This window comes from Scardinius erythrophthalmus (genome assembly GCF_964197995.2).
Source record: "Scardinius erythrophthalmus genome assembly, chromosome: 8".
Classification (NCBI taxonomy): Eukaryota; Metazoa; Chordata; class Actinopteri; order Cypriniformes; family Leuciscidae; genus Scardinius; species Scardinius erythrophthalmus.
This window is the reverse complement of record NC_138228.1, coordinates 44,105,745-44,124,612: the sequence shown is the minus strand read 5'-3', so window position 1 is coordinate 44,124,612 and position 18,868 is coordinate 44,105,745. Positions and strand designations below refer to the sequence as shown.

General features: G+C 40.1%; 1 protein-coding gene across 2 annotated transcripts; it reads right to left on the bottom strand.

Annotated features, from left to right (window-relative positions):
• Window positions 1–5,057: 5,057 nt before the first annotated feature.
• rnpepl1 (arginyl aminopeptidase like 1) lies at window positions 5,058–17,031 on the bottom strand. Of its 2 annotated transcripts, XM_081371824.1 has the most exons (11): window positions 15,304–17,031; window positions 11,720–11,860; window positions 11,421–11,572; window positions 10,902–11,018; window positions 10,570–10,805; window positions 10,252–10,365; window positions 9,864–9,976; window positions 9,668–9,776; window positions 9,211–9,435; window positions 8,962–9,104; window positions 5,058–6,681 (listed from the first exon to the last, which is right to left on the bottom strand). In XM_081371824.1, the coding sequence occupies exons 1-11, from the start codon at window positions 15,763–15,765 to the stop codon at window positions 6,415–6,417; spliced, it is 2,079 nt and encodes a 692-aa protein (XP_081227950.1). In that variant the 5' UTR covers window positions 15,766–17,031; the 3' UTR covers window positions 5,058–6,414. The 2 variants fall into 2 exon arrangements, with proteins under 2 accessions (XP_081227950.1, XP_081227951.1); XM_081371825.1 differs by lacking the exon at window positions 8,962–9,104.
• Window positions 17,032–18,868: the final 1,837 nt, after the last annotated feature.

Below are 18,868 nucleotides of genomic sequence, written 5' to 3'. Positions count from 1 at the left end.
TTGGAAACAACTGTCTGTCGGCCGATGTGAGATAGCCCCTCCTATCAATTCACCACTGCGCTCCCTCTACAGGACGAGTTATACAATATTATACTGTTCTTTAACTGCTGCTGGCTAATAAATGTATTTGGACTTCGGCTATATGGGAAAGGACGCATCTCAATGACGCAAAGGAGCCGTTAAGTTGTTGCATATTAATCACTCACTATAACAACTTGCCTTTTTTTGACTGCATGCAAACTAAATATAGGTTGGTGAAATATTTTTAATGTCCTTAAATATTTTTGGGATGTGAGTTTGTAATCCAGCACATCTGCATCGGGAGTCGTTGCTGTAATTTACCTGGTCAACGACCATTGATTTATTATGAGTGCGCCGATATCGACCTCTAGAGGATGAAGCGGTTCATGTACTACGTTTACTCTGGAGACGCACAAGAAAATGAGTATACATTCATATACCAGCTATATCAGACATGACATGCGTTTTATGTGACATGAAATATGCCAAATAATTATGTCAGATACGATTTTTTGACAGGATCATTTCGATTCATTACGTCACATTTCTTATCACAATTATTGTAATATTCAAAATAGAATTTTCCACGAATAGCACAATTAAAATTCCCCGATAGGCAGTGTTGGGGTTAAGTAATGCATTACAATATTGCGTTACTCCCCCAAAAAAGTAACTAATTGCATTACTTAGTTACTTTTTATGAAAAGTAATGTGTTACGTTACTTTTACGTTACTTTTTCTTCTCACCTGGGCTGGGCTTGCTTGTTTGTTTTTTTAATAACAAGACCAACAAAAAAGTTATATTTTTGGCAAATGTTAAGGCCCTTTCACACCAAAAGTGAACTGAATAAGCCTCAGGCTGAAGGAAATGTATATTTACGCTTGTACAGTAAAGGGTGCCGCTCAAACTAACCTTTCAGCTGCGCTGCTGTTCTGGATTAAAGAACAATAATATACAGGAGAAGGAAGTTCAACACTCTTATTTCTAAATCTTATAAAGTAATTTTTGCTTATTAGTATGGTTGAATTAGATCATTGAAGGTCAGCAGCAAAGACATTAATAAAGTGAGATTAAATTCACAAAGTATATTTGTGTAATTTAACAGTTAATTATAAAAGTTGAGTAAAATTCTGAGATTGCATTTTACTGTTTTTATTTATTTTGAGCAGTGAGTTCACATTGACTCTAGAACAACAATAACCATCATGTTTACACAGCGCACACACCACCACCTCACTTTGTTTCTCTCAACATGGGGACAGGAGAGCTGTCAGTCAAGAAATGTGAAAAAGTAACTTTACTTATTTGGAAAAGTAACTTAGATATTTTATTGCAAATTGAAAAAGTAATGCATTACTTTACTAGTTACTTGAAAAAGTAATCTGATTACGTAACTCAAGTTACTTGTAATGAGTTACCCCCAACACTGCTGATAGGCTACATCCAAATGACAGATTAACTGACTAAAGTGACAGATGTTGATGTTAGATGACAGATGAATTTAAAAAAAATAAAATCATTTATTGTCTTCTTTTTAAAAAAAGATAATATGGAACTGGTAATATTATTAACTAAAGCTAATAAATGTCTTTATTCAAGTGCAGGCATGGGAAATCAGAAAATTCAACTGGAAATAAATACTTGTTTAGAAAATATTAAGCACGATTTGAAATTTGAGCCTGAAAATCATTTTGTATTTTGCATGGATTGGACCACACAGTTTTGTTCTAATAAATAAAAAACATAAAATAGGCATTAATTAGTCATTTAACATGCTGCATTCTCAACACAAACATTGAATGTGTGTGTGTGTGTGTGTGTGCGCGCGCGCGCGTCTGGTTTACTATCTTTGGGACTCTCCATAGACTTAATGGTTTTTATACTGTACAAACTGTATATTCTATCTCTCCTTACACCAGGGGCGATTCTAGGATTTTCATTTTAGGGGGGCTCAGCCCCCAATGAGGGTATGATGTAAAAAAAAAAAAAAAAAGAAAGTTAGTTTATGGTCTAATGCTCATTATTAAGTAGTTTCATTCATTCATCCAATAACATGCATATATGGCACGGTTTTATAATCACTGAGGTACCGAATGTGAGGTATTTAGGGGGGTTCGGGGGCATGCTCCCCCGAGAAAATTTTGATTTCTCTGATCTACATATGTGCATTTTAAGATGTTTTGAAGGCCAAAAAAATTGGATAACAATAGCTTTAAAACCATGTGCGGGCAGCTGTTTATTTCTCTCACCTCATCAGCATCACACTCTTTTTCTCTTTGTTTTTATCTTGCTCTGTCTCTTCCCCTCCTAAAGCTGAGCTTTGACTGATATAGGCTTGTCATTTTTGTCTGTCAGTGAAGTAAACATAGGGTCAACTGATGAATCATTTTCTCAGACAAAGCTACCAGGAAAGCTTTAACTAAGTTTATTAAATTCATTCACAATATGTACACATTCATTATTGATCTAGGCCTCATACATGGCCGTAGACAGGGCTTTATAATCAAAGAGGTCATAAATTTGAAGTTGTTATGGGGTTAAACATTTTTATTTCTCTGATATGTGCATTTCAAGACGTTTGAAGGCCAAAAAAAGGATAAGAAATACCTGCTCTCTCCTCATCTCCATCACTTCGACATCTCTGTCTTTTTCTCTCAGTCTCCTGATCTTGCCCTGTCTCTTCCCCTCCTAAAGCTGAACTTTTTTAATTTACTAAAGGCTACAAATTGTATTATATTAATTCTCAACATGTACACGTGCATTATTAATCTTGTGCCTATGAAAACGGCTTTGTTAATGTTTCTTGTCCCCTCACAATGACATAATTACACGTTATAGGCCTATTTTCAGCTCAAAATGGCGAAATTAGACAAAAGTTTATTAGTTTTCTAATTATTTTTGTCATTCGTTTAACATTTATGACCTAAAAAAACTGTCAAATATAAAATGTTTAGTTTAGCTATTATATCTTCTTAACTCGCACTTGACCGTAAACTGAAGCCTCACGAGCGTCGTGCTACTAAAATTCCATGTAAAATTCGCACTCAGCAGCTTCTGTGAACATAAAGCCCGCCTACTTTGATTTGATTGGTCATCTCAAATATTCTGACATTGACGAGAAGTGAAAGACCAATGAGGCTCAGATGAACAAACACACACACACACACGCCTCTGTTTCTGACCTGCGCTCTGCTTGGCGCTGCTGAGGATTGAAGATGAAGAACATTATTTAACCTTGTCAAAGACGAACAAAATTTTTGGAATAACAACATTTCTTACTCCAAGTTTTAGGGGTGCTGAGCTCCTTTTTAGGGGTGCTAAAGCACCCCTAAAAAGGGGCTACTGCTAGCCTCGCCCATGCCTTACACTAACCCTACCAATCACAGAAAACTTTCTGCATTTTTACATTTCTAAAAAAACTCATTCTGTATGATTTATAAGCTTGTTTACCCGGACCTCAATTTAGGTCCCCACTGTGACACGAGTCCCCATGAGTCTGTGTGCATTCAGGTTGAAGTCCCCACCGTGATAGAAAAACATGAACACACACACACACACACACACACTCATATTTCACTAGGGGCCACCCCGTGCCGTGCGCACCGATAATGAAAAGTGCAGTATCCGGCAGGAATAACAATACAAACCTGTCTTTAAGAACGTCTTGATCGACTGGGATACAACAACTCTCCTGGCCCCCTTTTCCTTCTTTTCATGGCGTTTCTGGTACCATTTATGTTTTCTTTTCCCCGCCATTTGTCAGTCAGTCTGAGTCAGTCTCCTGCTCTCCACAAGTTCATCGTTAACTTCAGGCACTGTCGCCTCAACTGTGATTGGCTCTGTTCACGAGCTGGGGTGGGACTTACAATTTGATTGGGTCCATCTGATGTTTGTCACTGACTGAATAATTAATAAATACTTTAGATCGGAATAAACCATTTTTAGGGAGGTAAGAGAAGCAGATATTTGGAAAAAAATATTTAATCAAATTGCATGTTTTTGTGGTTTTCATTTAAATCTCAGGCTAATATAAATATTATAATTATTCATACAATAGGGGCCTAATTAGTATAACTGCTGGATTTTGTGGTTGTCACCACCTTTCACCCCACTAGCGAGGTCCCTGCTACACTGTAAAGTATTTATTCATTGCTGCAGTATTTGTTGTACTGCTGTTAATTTATGCTGTTTAAAAAAAACCATTAATTATATTAAGAGGGGCAGGGTGATGCGATTAATTGTCATGAAAATAATGTCACTCTTTATGGAATAAGTAAAAACATTCAGTGACCCTATATAGATTAAATAAAAATATCTCTTTCTAGTAACGTTAGGCTATAGGCCTACTAAATACATACTCGAGATCTGAACGCTTTAGCTCCGCCCATTTGCATAATTGGCGCGAGCATACAGTTAATTTATTAGCGTACAGAAACTCGCATCGAGTCACTTGAAATAGACAGTTGAAGACAGAGAACCTGAAGAGATTGAGGGATGAGCAAACATTGATAAAGAAGACTAGAGGATGAGAAGTGTTTAAGAGTAAAACCGTCCTCCCTTACTCTCAGTTTTGATGAACAAAAATACAGGCCCATCCGTCTCACTGACAAAAGGTAAGCAATTGTTTTTAATGCATTATTGAAACGTGTATAAATATTTTCTGATACTCAAAGATTAATGTTGCGTTTGACTATTATAGTCGATGTCTCTGGCAAATTTACCATACTTTTCGCATAGCAACCATATAATTCCATATTTACAATGATCTTTACTATAATATCAATGTTTTTCTAAAACAATGGCTTTTGTAATGGGAAAGTAATAGTAACTAACTACAAATACCACAGTTGTAATAAGATTTAGCATCTACAATAATTCTATCGAAATTTCATACTTAATAAAGTTATTGTAACTATACAAAAACCACGATGAATTTCGCCTGAAGGTGTCATGGCTGAAACAGCATATCAGAGCAAACGCTGACACAGGACCAGTAACACATTTACTCAGTAAGGTAGACCGTATTAGATGAGGGTGGAAAACAAACACTTTTATTATTGGCTGTGCAGTTTAAGCCTCCAATCAACAAAAGCTATGATTCTATAAGTTAGAGAAACTATTTCACTTGCTGACGAGTGTCTGTCATATAACCTATAATGCAAGAAGGTGTAATCCAAGGTAGGATCCTTAGACACGACAAACAAAGTGCTCTCTGATGTCTTTTAATACCTGTAAAACTGAACTTGTCTTTCCACGGTGCTTGTCATTAAGGCCACTGATGATCGGCTTGGACCCATCAGCCTGTAACTCCACCACACTCACTGCAGTCTCACAAATCATAATCGGTTCCTTTCTCTTCAAATGTTACTGATTTAAGGGAAATTTGCCTGTTATAAAATAAAAAAAGAAACATTTTCTTCCAAAGGAAAAAAAAAATGCATTTTGATTCACCACAGCATCTCAATTCCTGAAAATAACAAATGTTGCAAGTAGGACAGTGGTCACCAATGTCACCCTAGTATGGCTCAAATAACAAATACAGGCTGTTCATTCGGACAGCAGTGTTGAAAACACCCACAGTGTTCAAAGGTTTGAAAGGCACTAACATGGCTCCACTTCTTCTGTCTTGATATACCTGAGACTCAATGCTGATTGGTTAGCACCAGGAAAGAGAAGCTTGAGAAAGCCAGATTCCAGTTACTGAAAGATTTATCAGAGAAAGGCTGAGAGCATGTGGAATCTGTAGGGTCTCCATTAGGCCATGATCGGGTTCGAACAGAGTACAGACTGTATGTGTATTCACACCAGTTCTCCAAACACTGTCCAGGAAGGGGATTCGCCAGGGATTGGTCCTCCACAGAACGCATCTGTGCAGCTAGCAAAAGGAAAGTCTCTCAAATCTTGTCATGTCCTCCAACTGATTCCTCAGTTTGTACTGGAGAACAGATGCAAACACAACATATGAGATGATGTGCATTGGCCAGAGGAACATAAGCAAAACACCCACAAAAATGAACAGACACACATTCACACACACACACTCAAAAAGGTAATGGATAACAGATGGCAACCAATATCCTTGATAGTGATATAGCCCTATCCATATGTGCACACACACACACACACACACTCGGGCCATTGCATAATAACCATCACAAACATCCGTCCTCTCTTTTTGTTCCACAGTCCTGAGCAGCTTTACGTTTAGCTTATGAAAATCAGTGTCTGCCATTTTAAATAGACATCCCAGTGTTGGTGAGAGAGTACACCCATCAGCACTGCCCTCCCACAATGCATTGCTACTGTCCAAGGAGGCGTTCGAACCCTGTCCTTTTCCTGTCCTTCTGGCTTTTTCACCTCAACCCTTCTGCTTCTCCACAGAAGTTTTGATCTCATGCAGACACATTGACGTCCCGCAGGGCGATGGTCCCGTTGGCAGGGGGGTCTGTGGGTGAGGAAGGGGCAGAGGCTGGTGATACGAGTAGAGATGGAGCTGTGCTGGTGTTGAGGGCGCTGCTTTGGAACAGTATCTGCTGAAGTGTCCTACGTAGATTAGGGTGCAAACGGGCCTGAGTTTGATAAAATACCTCCACAGCAAAACACTTCATCACTCCTCCGCACAGATCCTCATAAAGAGGCACTGTGTACATCCTTGAGGTCTAGAAGGAGAAAAGGAAGTGGAAAGTTAATAGATAACCCAGTGCTAAAACAGACAAAATAAGTCATTTATTTTCCATGAATACAGTGCCCCACTACTGATTTAAAACCACACTATAGTAAGTTCAAGTCAAAACACCTCAGTAAAAGTAGCACAAAAAACCCTACGTTACTCAAACTTCGCACAGAACTCGTTTTTCTATTCAACCGCGCTACTTTTCCATTGTCTTTCAATGTAAACACTATAGAAAGACGTCTTTAACCGTTGAGCTCGCATCTCGCACATGACACGGCATTCTTAAAGCACGGTGCTCAAGTTAAAAGTAAAAAATGGGTGTTTATACCTTTCGCTTTTTTTTTTCGTTCCACTGACTTGAGCTCGCAACAGCAAAAACGCGTTCTGTGTGAACCGGCCCTGATAGAACTCTGACAAGTGTCCTTTAAATGTTTTATCACCTTTGTGTGATATGCTAAAGCTTTAATTCATGTGAGTCTGTGTTACTGTGACTTTACAACAAAAAAGGAGTGTTTGTAGGTATGCAAAGGGTAGTGCCTGAAACACACAAAAAAAATATTTTACAAATATTTACTGTAGCAAACTGATGTGCGGTCACAGTTAACACGGCTCATCCAATTAGAATTTAGTGTTAGAACTATGTGTTTGATATCTCCACTTTGGAGGTTTATTTTATACATTTCAAATGAATTGTTTGATGTTACCTGATTTTACCAGATCATGGTAACATCAGAAATCAACAAGTGGATTTCATAAACTTCATACAATCTCTGAAATTGAACTGTAACCATGCTTGACACAATATACTTTAGAAAATGGTAATCAATACAGCATGCTTTTTATGAAGCAACGGAAGAAACCAGCCAAACTGGTTGTGATTGAGCACAACTCTTTACAGCTCTGAAATGAGACATGACGTCATAAGCAGTCACTAGTCAAAGACTAGCCGAGAGCGTTCATTAGAAACACTGGAATGTGGATTATTTTAAAGGAAAACTCGGTTTGTACTGAGTGGAGGAGTGAGGGAGAAATTGAGAGAACCAGTCCCTAGCTTTATATGGCGCTTTTCCACTGCATGGTACGGCTCGCTTTTGGGGGGTTTTCAACCGTGTACAGTACCTAGTACCTGGTTTTTAGTACCACCTCGGTTGAGGTTCTAAGCGAACTGTACCGATACTAAAATGTGACGTGTAAACACTGCAGATCACTGATTGGTCAGACAGAATCGTCACTACCAGCGTCATTGGATTTGTGACACGAGACACCAAACCCGCTTGATTTAAAGGGATGGTTCGGAGTAATTTCAACCTAGGGTCCTTTTCACCAAACACCCCCCAGAAGCTTTTTTTCCCTTGGTCGAACATTATTAAAGTTAGAGCTTATTTAGAGATATCGAATGGTTTAGTGCAGGCGCTAATGGATCCAAGGTTGTATCTCGTAAATTACCCAACTAATAATGCCCGGAATGGTACCAAACTTCTACAAAAAATGCATAGCTTTCTGCCAGGACTTTTACAGGCTTTTCCCAAATCACGGAAGTGACCTTGACGTCTGGGTTAGCGGTAGCATTAGCCATCAGGCAAGTGTTATTTAAATAAACTCCTGATGTACTTACAAACTGTCCAATGCCTCGTTTTATGAGTACAGAACCTATTTTTACTACTGTAGAAGTTTGGTACCATTCCGGGCATTATTAGTGGGGTAATTTACGAGATACAACCTTGGATCCATTAGCGCCTGCACTAAGCCATTCGGCTGATATCCCTAAATAAGCTCTAATTTTAATAATGTTCGACCAAGGGAAAAAAAGCTTCTGGAGGGTGTTTGGCTTGAGGTCATGGTGCAAAGGACCCTAGGTTGAATTACTCCGAACCATCCCTTTAAATAGTCATCAATAGCCACCATAGTATAATTTGTTCACACAACTTTTTTAAACTACTCGCACGCAACTTGAAAAAATAAATGGCTGTATTGTGGCCAGTAGACGAGGTGGCGGCACAACTATAACGATTAGTCTATAATCCCACCCACTTTGAAATAGTACGAAACTGCAGCGGAAAAGTAAAGCAAGCCGAGTCATGCCAAACCACGCAGTTGAAAAGCACCTATAGTGTTTGTGTCCTCTAAACACAGGCAAAACAAGATACTGACTTGCTTTAACTCGGCTCACTATCATCAGGCCACACAAAAGAAACTTAAATGGACATGCTAACTGATAATGTATTATCAGTTACAGTGCAAGAGCCACTTCATTCACAAAACTCACATGTTTATGCAAGAAGCTGCGGACTCGAGGCAGATCAGGATAAAAGCTGTTCCGCACTACAATCTGCAGCCATCGAATCTGGACTTCAGCGTTCATACCGTCCAACAATGCAGAGTAGTAGCTTGACAAAAGACTCATCACCTCTGAAAGGCCAATCACACTTCACATTACAAGAGAAGTGTCTAACATCCAAACAACCAAGTGCATGCTAAAAGAAATGTATACAAATTGCGGGACGATTCATAATACCTTGAGGCAGAGGTGAGCGGTCTAGAAGTCGATCCATAAAGAGGACAGTCTGAAAGGTGCTCCAGGAGGAGAGGTCAAATGTAGCAATCACTTGGGGGTCGGGGGTGTCTGTGCCCCAGAGGTCACACAGGTGCTGAACAGGACCAGTTAGAGCTCTACCCGCCGAGAGATCTGGTTCACATAACGGCGGACCACAGCCATTTAGCCATCGCTCAAATTCCAGTCCTGAGCAAGAAGGGAAGCAAAGGGGAAGGAAGAAGGAGGGGAAGAAGTGTCACATTTCTGTGTATTTAGCCTCCGTCTCTCGAACTGCTAATGTTGCTTTGACCCCTCACTGGGTGTTATGACTGGCTCAACAGGGAAATTCCTAACCGAGGACAAATGGAGCGCAGTGAGATGAGTAACTATAAGTGTCTCTGTGTGTTAATCATCATCTCTGACAGTTGTCGCAACTCACCCTCTCGTTGAGCAACGCAGCTCTCCTTCAGCTCAGGGAAGAAGCCAAGGAAGAAGTCCAACAGATCCTGAGCGATTACGCTGGTGAATCTGAACTTCTCAATGTAGGCCTACACAGTGCATGTTGGAGGGATTCAGAACATTCATGTGTGCATGTGGACTATGCCATTTATGTGAATGTCTGTCATGTTTCTTACCCTAAGAAAGCTATCAAATCTCTTTATGTCACCACACAGCTGTGAGAGGTAAGAAACAAAGCAGAAGCCTTTCTCATAGGTGAACAGATTCATTAGACTGCTGGGGTTTACACCTTTGGAGAAAGAGAAAAAGGAAAATGGATAACTTGGTACTTTGACCCAAGAATCATGGGTCTGACACTTCACAAGTACATAATAAATACTTGGGCACATTTTCCAGACAGGCTGAACTTTGCAAATGAGGATTTTCCTAGCTTCTGTCATTCTGAAATCTGAGTAACAAGGAATTTTAGATGCATTTACCATACAGCTATTTCAGGTGTGTGGAAAAAGCACCATATGCCTTTTAGCCTAAAAGAGCTGGTTTATATGGTTGAAAAGGTTGTACCTGGCTCAAATTTGGCCTGCAGCTTACTGACAGGATTGTTGTCTCCAAGAAGACGCATCTGTCTGTGAAGAGCATCTAGACGGAACACCGTCTCAAGGCAAGTGAAGGCTTCTCCTGAATCAGATCATTGAGGAGATAAATGTAAGGCGAGCATTGTGGGATATGGATAAGCCTATATGTGAATCACTGCACACTGAGGTTTTGCATTTGCTGGGGCATATCACTGGCATCTTTGTGGAATGTATACATAAACATGTGCAAGAAGCCCACATGTGTCTCTATGTTTGGACTGTGAAATATGTGTGAGGATGTGTATACCATAGGCCTCTGTGGTAATGCGCCTCTGAGCATAAGTGGCCAGACCCTCACTGAGCCACATCTCTTCCCAGGTAGCATTGGTGACTGCGTTCCCAAACCAGCCGTGAGCAATCTCATGGATGACATCAATCAGCAGAAATTCCTGACTCTCCAGTATGGAGGAAATTATGAAGGTAAGACAAGGATTCTCCATGGCAACGATGGGGAATGAAGGAGGAAGGAACACGATGTCGTACCTGTAAAGGGTGAGACAGGTTAAGGCCTGAACATGACAAGAGGCTTGATGTGACAAGGCGAAAAATACTTTTTTAATTGAAAAGAATAGAACTGACCTTCCCCATACATAAGGGCCAAAGAGTCCCTCTGCCACATTAAGCCAGCGCTCCACACTACCGCCCAGTTTACTGACCGCACACGTCAGGATGCAGGGCTCTGCCCACACACGACTCCTAAAAGCAAAGATATTGTGACCGAGGTATAGCAATGAACAATAAACAAAACAGTGCACATACAGTATGTTACAAAGGCAATGACCCTGAGATGTTTTGCACACAAGCCAGCTGAAAATCCTGCTAAGACCAGCATTTCCAGACTGGTTACTGTACTGGTGTGGTTCTAATCTATCTGATGAACCAGCATAGCCATGCAGTTAAGTTGGTCAACCAGAGTGTTTTTTCTGAGAACCATGTTGACCAAGGTAGCACTTTTATGCTGATAAAGCAAGTATGTGGTCTTGCCAGTTACTTCATTTAAGCAGCCTATTTGATACACACCTGCATTTAGCAATCTCCAAAACAACACATGCTTGTATATCTAGCTTTTCCTTTTCAAAAGGGATACTACATCTGTACCTTGGCCCAATATCTGCATGCTGTAGGTCTCCTGCCACCAGGGCAACCAAGTAAGCTGGGACAGGATACTCCATGGAGAACTGGAAAACCCTGTCCTGTTTAGAGTATGCACTTCTTGAGGCACTCATCAACACTGTGACACCCTCTGGTACCTGTAACGCAAACACACATCCACAAACATAGGAGATCCGCCCCCTGAAAAGTATGTCACGCTTATACAATACACATGATCTAAAAAGAAAACTGAACACTGAATGCCAACAGAGATATTTTAGTGGATCTGAGCAGCTTAGACTTACCCTGACAGTGGCAGAGTAGGTGCTTTTGACGGCCGGCGTGTCAAAACAGGGGAAAAACGACCGGTTGCAGACCGAGTGACCCTGAGTGAAGACCAATGGACGGGTTTGTCCGCAAGTCAACTCTGCATCCAGCCACCAAATCTGATGTAGGGACCAGGGAGTAATGAGATGAGAGAATACCTTTGACAAATGTTCTCTGAGAGAAGAGCTTTAAATGTGCAAGTGATTCAAGATTAAAGTAACAAATCAAATTTTCTTAGGGTTTCTCACAGTTTAATAAAGTTTCATGGTTTATAGATATCCAATGAAGCACGATAATCTAATTTATTTCATTATCTTGTTGCAGAGCTATTGGTTAAGCAGTTGTGAATCCAAACTTCAGTTCTTGATTAAGTTGAAACAAAAGACAACTACCCATATACAGGTGAGCACCTAGAAATTCCCATGTTTTTGTGTATATAATGCCACTAAAATGACATGGTGTAATCAAGTCTCAGCGATAAGATTGACCTGATAGCCAGAGGCCAGTGTAAGAAAGGTTACAGAATTTTCACTTTCGCTCTATAGAGTGATGCATGGATGATGTACTTTGAAGGCCAACCCAGCAGTTAGCATCACCCTGGTTCCCTCTACAAAAACGAAATAGGATTTTTCCATTGGCTTTTGGATTACAGCAGAAAATAAGGTCTGTGTGACTAACAAAAGCTTATGAATCTTGCACGTTTTGTTCATTGTAATTATCTTCACAAATGAACACAGTTTTTATGAATTGCAAATACAAACGGCAGAAGTCAACAGCTAAAGGTAGGCTTAGGCTATAAATGAACTTCACCCCGGTCCCTCAACTTCAGCATCACCATAACTTAGCTTTTGATTACTCATTCAGTCTTTGTTTAAAAACGTTTTACCTGAAAGTTTGAGTTATAATAGTTTGCAAGAGCGCAATTATAAACACAACGAGGCTGTGAAAGCGCACTAGTTAGTAGATGAGTTTACCTGTTCGGCTGATGACATATAATGTCTCAAACCTCAGTAGTCCCATTTAGCCACTTGTTAGCAACTGCCTTTTACAAGACAAGTAAAAAAATAATATATCACAAGAGGGTATTACTGATATATGTTATATCGTAGAACAAAACGTGAAAATCTTTTGAGCTTATGTTCACCGCAGACCTTATTTTAAGCATTTAACCAAAAAACCCATTCAAAAAACCCACTGACTTCAGGACGATGGAACCGAAGGGCTAAATGCTAACTCGTTTCCGGGTTCTGACCTACAGAAATACTTCATCCCTGTACCACTCAGTTGGCCAGTGTTGTGTTAATTCTGATATTTAATGTGTTTTTATGCATTACAAACTTGTATATTTGGTTCTCTGTGATGTGTTGAATATTGTTGTTCAATTTGTTAAGAATTATGCTGATTATAACTGTTCACCAAGACAATGTTATATAGCTGGCCATTATAGGTTGTTAGGTATGTTGTTAGAGTCTATTGAAGACATTCAACCGAGTGATAAAAACTGAAAAACAACACTAAAGGAAGCACATTAGGTTTGAAATGAACCCCCTCTGTGCAAGTGGGCAATGAGATGTACAGGTTACAGAATAAATAACATTAAATGGGTTTGTTTTTGTAATCAACACAGACAGCTACCAATTTTTAAAGGGTTCACACAAAAAATGAAAATTATCCCATAATTTGCTCACCCTCAAGCCACCCTAGGTGTATATGACTTTCTTCTTTCAGCCAAACACAATCAGAGTTATATTATAAAAATATCCTGGCGCTTCCAAGCTTTATAATGGCAGTGAATGGTAGCTTATTTTTTGAAGCTCCAAAAAGCACATCCATCCATCATAAAATGAATCCATACGGCTCCAGGGGGTTAAAAAAATGCCTTCTGAAGCGAAGCGATGTGTTTTTGTAAGAAACATATACAGATTTATAAACTAATCACTAGCTTCTGTTAAAGGAACACTCCACCGTTTTTTGAAATAGGGCTTATTCACCTTCTCTCCTACATTTAGGTAGGTGGGCACATGCATTTTTGTCTCAGTGCATGCATTGTTTTAGTTTGACAGGGTCGGCGCTAGCTTAGCTTAGCATAATGAATGGAATCCTTTGTTGCCAGCTAGCATGTCCTGAGTAAAAGTGATAAAAAAACAAAAAAAAAAACCTAATTACTTCTTGTGGCCTGCGTATTCACAACGAGTACAAATAGCGATGCAGATTAACACTAGGCGATTTCCTAGGCAGATATTGACTTATATATTAAGGACTATATTAGGGGGAAGCACAGGCGATCTCTGCGCCTAAGTAGCAGTGCTTCGCCTGTGCTTCCCCCTAATATAGTCCCAAGTCAATATCTGCATAGGAAATCGCCTAGTGTTAATCTGCATCGCTATTTGTACTTGTTGTGAATACGCAGGCCACAATAAGTAATTAGGTGGGGTTTTTTATTTTTTATATCACTTTTACTCAGGACATGCTAGCTGGCAACAAAGGATTCCATTCATTATGCTAAGCTAAGCTAGTGCCGAGCCTGTCAAACTAAAACAATGCATGCACTGAGACAAAAATGCATGTGCCCACCTATCTAAATGTAGGAAAGAAGGTGAATAAGCCCGATTTCAAAAAACGGTTGCGTGTTCCTTTAACGGCAGTACGCAAGTCTAGTTCCGGCGGAGGAGTGACCTCTGACCCGACACATGACGTATGATGTAGGAGTAGCGAAAGCATAGGTGAGAGTCAACGCCTCTCGCATTTCAAACAAATAGAGCTGGGCAACAAACTCAAACCCACATTTTCTCGTTTTAGACTTCTAATTTGTGAATTACCAGTGTTTTGCTTTGCTCTATCCTCTGCGCTTCCACGTTCGTCAATATGTAATGCGTCGGGTCAGAGGTCACTCTTCGGCCATAACTAATCTCGCATACGGCCGTTACCGAAAGCCAGTGATTATAGTTTATAAAGTTATAAATATGGATATTTTTCTTATAAAAACGCTTCACTTCAGAAGGCCTTTATTAACCCCCTGGAGTCGTATGGATTACTTTTATGATGGTTGGATGCGCTTTTTTGGGCTTCGAAAAAAATGTACCATTCACCAAGTCATATACACATAGGATAGCTTGAGGGGGAGTAAATTATGCGATGATTTTCATTTTTTGTTGAATTAACCCTTTAATTCTACACTGAACCATGTTTAATACAGAGCCCACCTTCCAGTATTTACATCATGCAGTCATAATCATGACCTGGATAACTCTAGTTATCTACTTAAGGGGACATGTCAGTACACTGAGGTCATTCTTATCCTCAGTCACAGTAACTGTTCTCTGTCCTTACAGGTATCTGATAAATAAACAGGGTGATTTCACAAGCACTTGACAATCCCACAAAACCCATTTAATCTGGCGAAACAAAGGCATAAATAAGGAACGTGGCAGAAAGGGTGATTATCAACATTAAGGGTGCACTGCAGGGGTATTTTTAGTGGATTTTGGCTCTGTGTACAATAGTCCTGTGCAACAAAGTTATTATTAGCGTGTATCGTCAGCTGTCACCGCGTTGACCTTACCGCAGGGCCGTCAGTGGTCGTGTAGCGGATGGTGACACGGAAAGCCCGGTGAGGCCGGTTCACCGCGGCCGGGAGGCTGATGTTCAGAGAGGATCCGTAATCGGTGAACGGTTCAACTCGGTAGGTGAGGGACATAAACACGTCAGGAGCACCGGACACGCCGGGCACCTTACAGTCCACGGAATGAATTAATAATGAAGGATGCGTGTCCAGAATGAGGGATTGGACGCCGGGCTGGACGGGCGTGAGCTCCAGAACCTGCCATCCCGTCATCCTCTTGACGGCGAAGTTCAAGTGAAGGTCCAGATGGAAATGTCGGAGTTTAAAGCTGTGGAAGTTGGACGCTGACGCGACGTCCACCAGGCGACAGTGAGCCAGACCCCGGCCGCCCTCGCAGGACTTGCCGGGCACGGTCAGCACTTTGCGACAGCAACACAGCGTCGGCCGCTGGAGCTCGGCCATCGTAAAGTTTGGCGAATAAATAACAGTTACCCGGTTCCGTGAAACTTTACAAGCGGCGAACGCGCACGGATATCGGCGAAAGATAGATGAACGAGCGATCGAGTTAGTTACATTGTTGCTGAGTTAAAGGGGCGGTCGACACTCCGCCGAGGAGGAAACCGAATGCAAGAAATGATCATAAAACGGACGGGAAGACAGTAAAAGGCATTAAAACAAAACGCAAGACTACGTAAAATCCATCAGAGCCGTAGACACGACTGAGTTCAGCCCTCCGACCTCCATCTAAAGCAGAATATATGTGTGAATGTCCCGCGGTCGATACGGCTCGCGTTCCGTCCCGAGAGCCACGGAGAGATCGGTGGAAACTACCGGTAGAGAAAGAGACGCGCAGCGAAGCCCTGGTGAGCACAAATGAGCGGAGTTAAGTGACTCCCTTAGAAAACAGGAAGTAAAAACAAGGGAGGAAATCACTTCGAGACGGGAAAGTTTTCGAGCTGCAGGGGGGCGCTGCGGAGCTCCTGTCCTGATGAAAACACGAGTGCACAAACCGCAGGAAAACAACACAACACTGTTTTACAGTTGCTCAGTAGAGTGTAGATTTTATTAGTGCAATTGATAATAGTAACAATAACCATAGTCCTACATTAGGAATGGTGTTGCATTGGGTTAAACCTGGCTATGTAGCCATGCACAATTATTACAATACTGATAAAACAATAATTATTTTCATGTAATGGTCAGTAACCGATAAATAGCCGACATTAAATTGTTTTAAAACAAACAGTTATTCACAGTTATCTTTCTTTAGAAGAGGTAAATGCAATCTAAAAGTAAGAATAGAAAAAATGACCATGCACAAATATCAACAGATATCTACCTATAAATTACAAAAAATGTCTGTCATCCAAGATCGTACACATACATATAGCCTACAGAGGTCTTCAACACTGGTCCTGACTCCTGAGGCTCACTGACCTGCAAAGTTATATCCAGGGCCAATTCCAATCGGAAGTGAGCATCCCTATGCCCTACTCACTCCGATGGGCAGAGCTGTTGAAGTGGGGACTTTGGAGAGAGTAGGGCACTTGTGTGTCCTAATGAAGCCGTTTGGAACGCACTTGGCGAAGGGAACAATGAAAGACCACTTAATTTCCTCATTAGCACATCGAATATTACCATGACAAGGCTAGGCAGCAACAACAGGAATATCTTATTATTGCTGTTTATATGATACAAATAAGTGTACATTTATAATAAAGTTTTTAAAATATCCTTTGTGTGTGTGTGTGTGTGTGTGTGTGTGTGTGTGTTCCCGATCTACTAAACACATTTTTTACCTCTGAAACTTTTTTTAATCTAATATGAAATCCATGGTGAAAATGTGTGTAATATATCACAACAAAACAAAATATCTTGAATTTTTCTGTTTATATTGTACATAAACTCTGCCATATCTAGATTTAAAATGAATTGCGAGGACTTGTCACCTTGGGTCACATGACCATAAACAATTAAATGAATTTCTTGAAGTGACCATCGCATAAGTGTTTGCTGCTTCAGGCGTGTTTGACTAGAGTTGGAATGAAACTGCACGACAGTAGGCCTCCAGGAACACGGCTAAAGACATATGTATTAGTGTTTTTAAAGATTAACTTTAGACGTGATTACATTTGCCTCATCTAAAGCTCCCTATTAGATGAGCTAAATGCAATCTAAATGTGACAGTGCATAAATTAAATTAACAGCTGCATACCAAGTTAAATAAAGAGAAACAGAGGTCATTGTATGTGGCAATAAAGATAACATATCAAAGATGAATGCATACCTTGACTTCAGGGGTCAATAAACTATAAAGGAAGTCAGGAATCTTGGTGTCATTCTGGAATATTATCTTAGTTTCAGAAGCCATATAAAAGCAATAACTAAATCAGTGATGGGGGCAATGAATTACAATTACAAAAGATTACTTTGTTCAAGGACCTTGTAATACAATTACAACAAAAGGTCTGTTACTTAGTTTTCCGATTTATTGACTGACAGCTCTCCTGCAGAGGCGTTGTGTGCGCTGTGTGTGAACATGATGCTTATCTTAGTTCTAGATTAAATGTGAGCATGCACAGAATGGCTTTGTCTGAGCTGAACTCTACAGGCGTGAATTTGCATTTCCTTCAGCATAAGGCTTGTTTTTTTTATAACAAGTGAGAAAACCAGGTGAGAAAAAGTAATGCAAAAGTAATGTAATGCATTACTTTCCACTATGTCATCACAATTAGTTACTTTTTTAGGGAGTAACACAATATTGTGACACATTAGTGTAACTTTCCCCTACGCTGCCTACAACCAGCACGAATCAGATCATTTTTGCCCAAACAAGACCTAGAGAAGCTTATTAATGCATTCATTATCAAACTACGAGACAGTCGCAGCTAATGCACAACACTGCTGCAGGCACCTGACCAAAACTGAGCACATCACACCATTCCTTGGCTTGGCTTCCACTTTCATGAAGTAAAGTACTTTTAATTGTATATAAATCATGTAATGGCCTGTAGGACTCAAATACCTTGCAGATATTCTGGTAGAATAACCTAGAATTCACTGAAAACATGTCACAGCTGGAACAAGCTTCCAGAAAATGTAAGGGTGGCCCAATGGTAGCTACTTTTATTCATTTCCTTTGTAACTTTTTAAGACTACTTCTTTTTTTTTTTCATGTAAAGCAATTTGAATTGGCATTGTGTGTGACAAATGCTATATGTCTTGCCTATGGATCCCAGACTAGTTCAATACCGTGAGCAGGACATTTACTTAAGAATACTTTAAGAATATTTCACCTGAAATGAGAATTCTGTTTACCATTGTGTCCATGGAACATTACATAGTTATCTAGCTTGCTATTTTCAATATAATGAAAGTGGAAAAAATACCCGTGGTTATTAAGTTCCACTGACAGAAAGTATCATACAAGTAGTTCATACATTTCTGCATCCCAACATTTTGCTAAAAGAAAATTCTATTGCTTCAAGAGACATGAGGGTAATTAATGATAAACAAATGTTTATTTTTGGATGAACTATTCCTCATTAATTTGCCCAAGGAACAA

Coding starts and splice junctions, on each gene's coding strand:
- rnpepl1 (XM_081371824.1), bottom strand. CDS start 15,765: ATGGCCGAGCTCCAGCGGCCGACGCTGTGTTGCTGTCGCAAAGTGCTG. Junction 11,019..11,420: donor CATGCAGATATTGGGCCAAG/GTACAGATGTAG, acceptor CTTTGCTTTTAG/GAGTCGTGTGTGGGCAGAGC. Junction 10,806..10,901: donor GGCCCTTATGTATGGGGAAG/GTCAGTTCTATT, acceptor CACCCTTTACAG/GTACGACATCGTGTTCCTTC.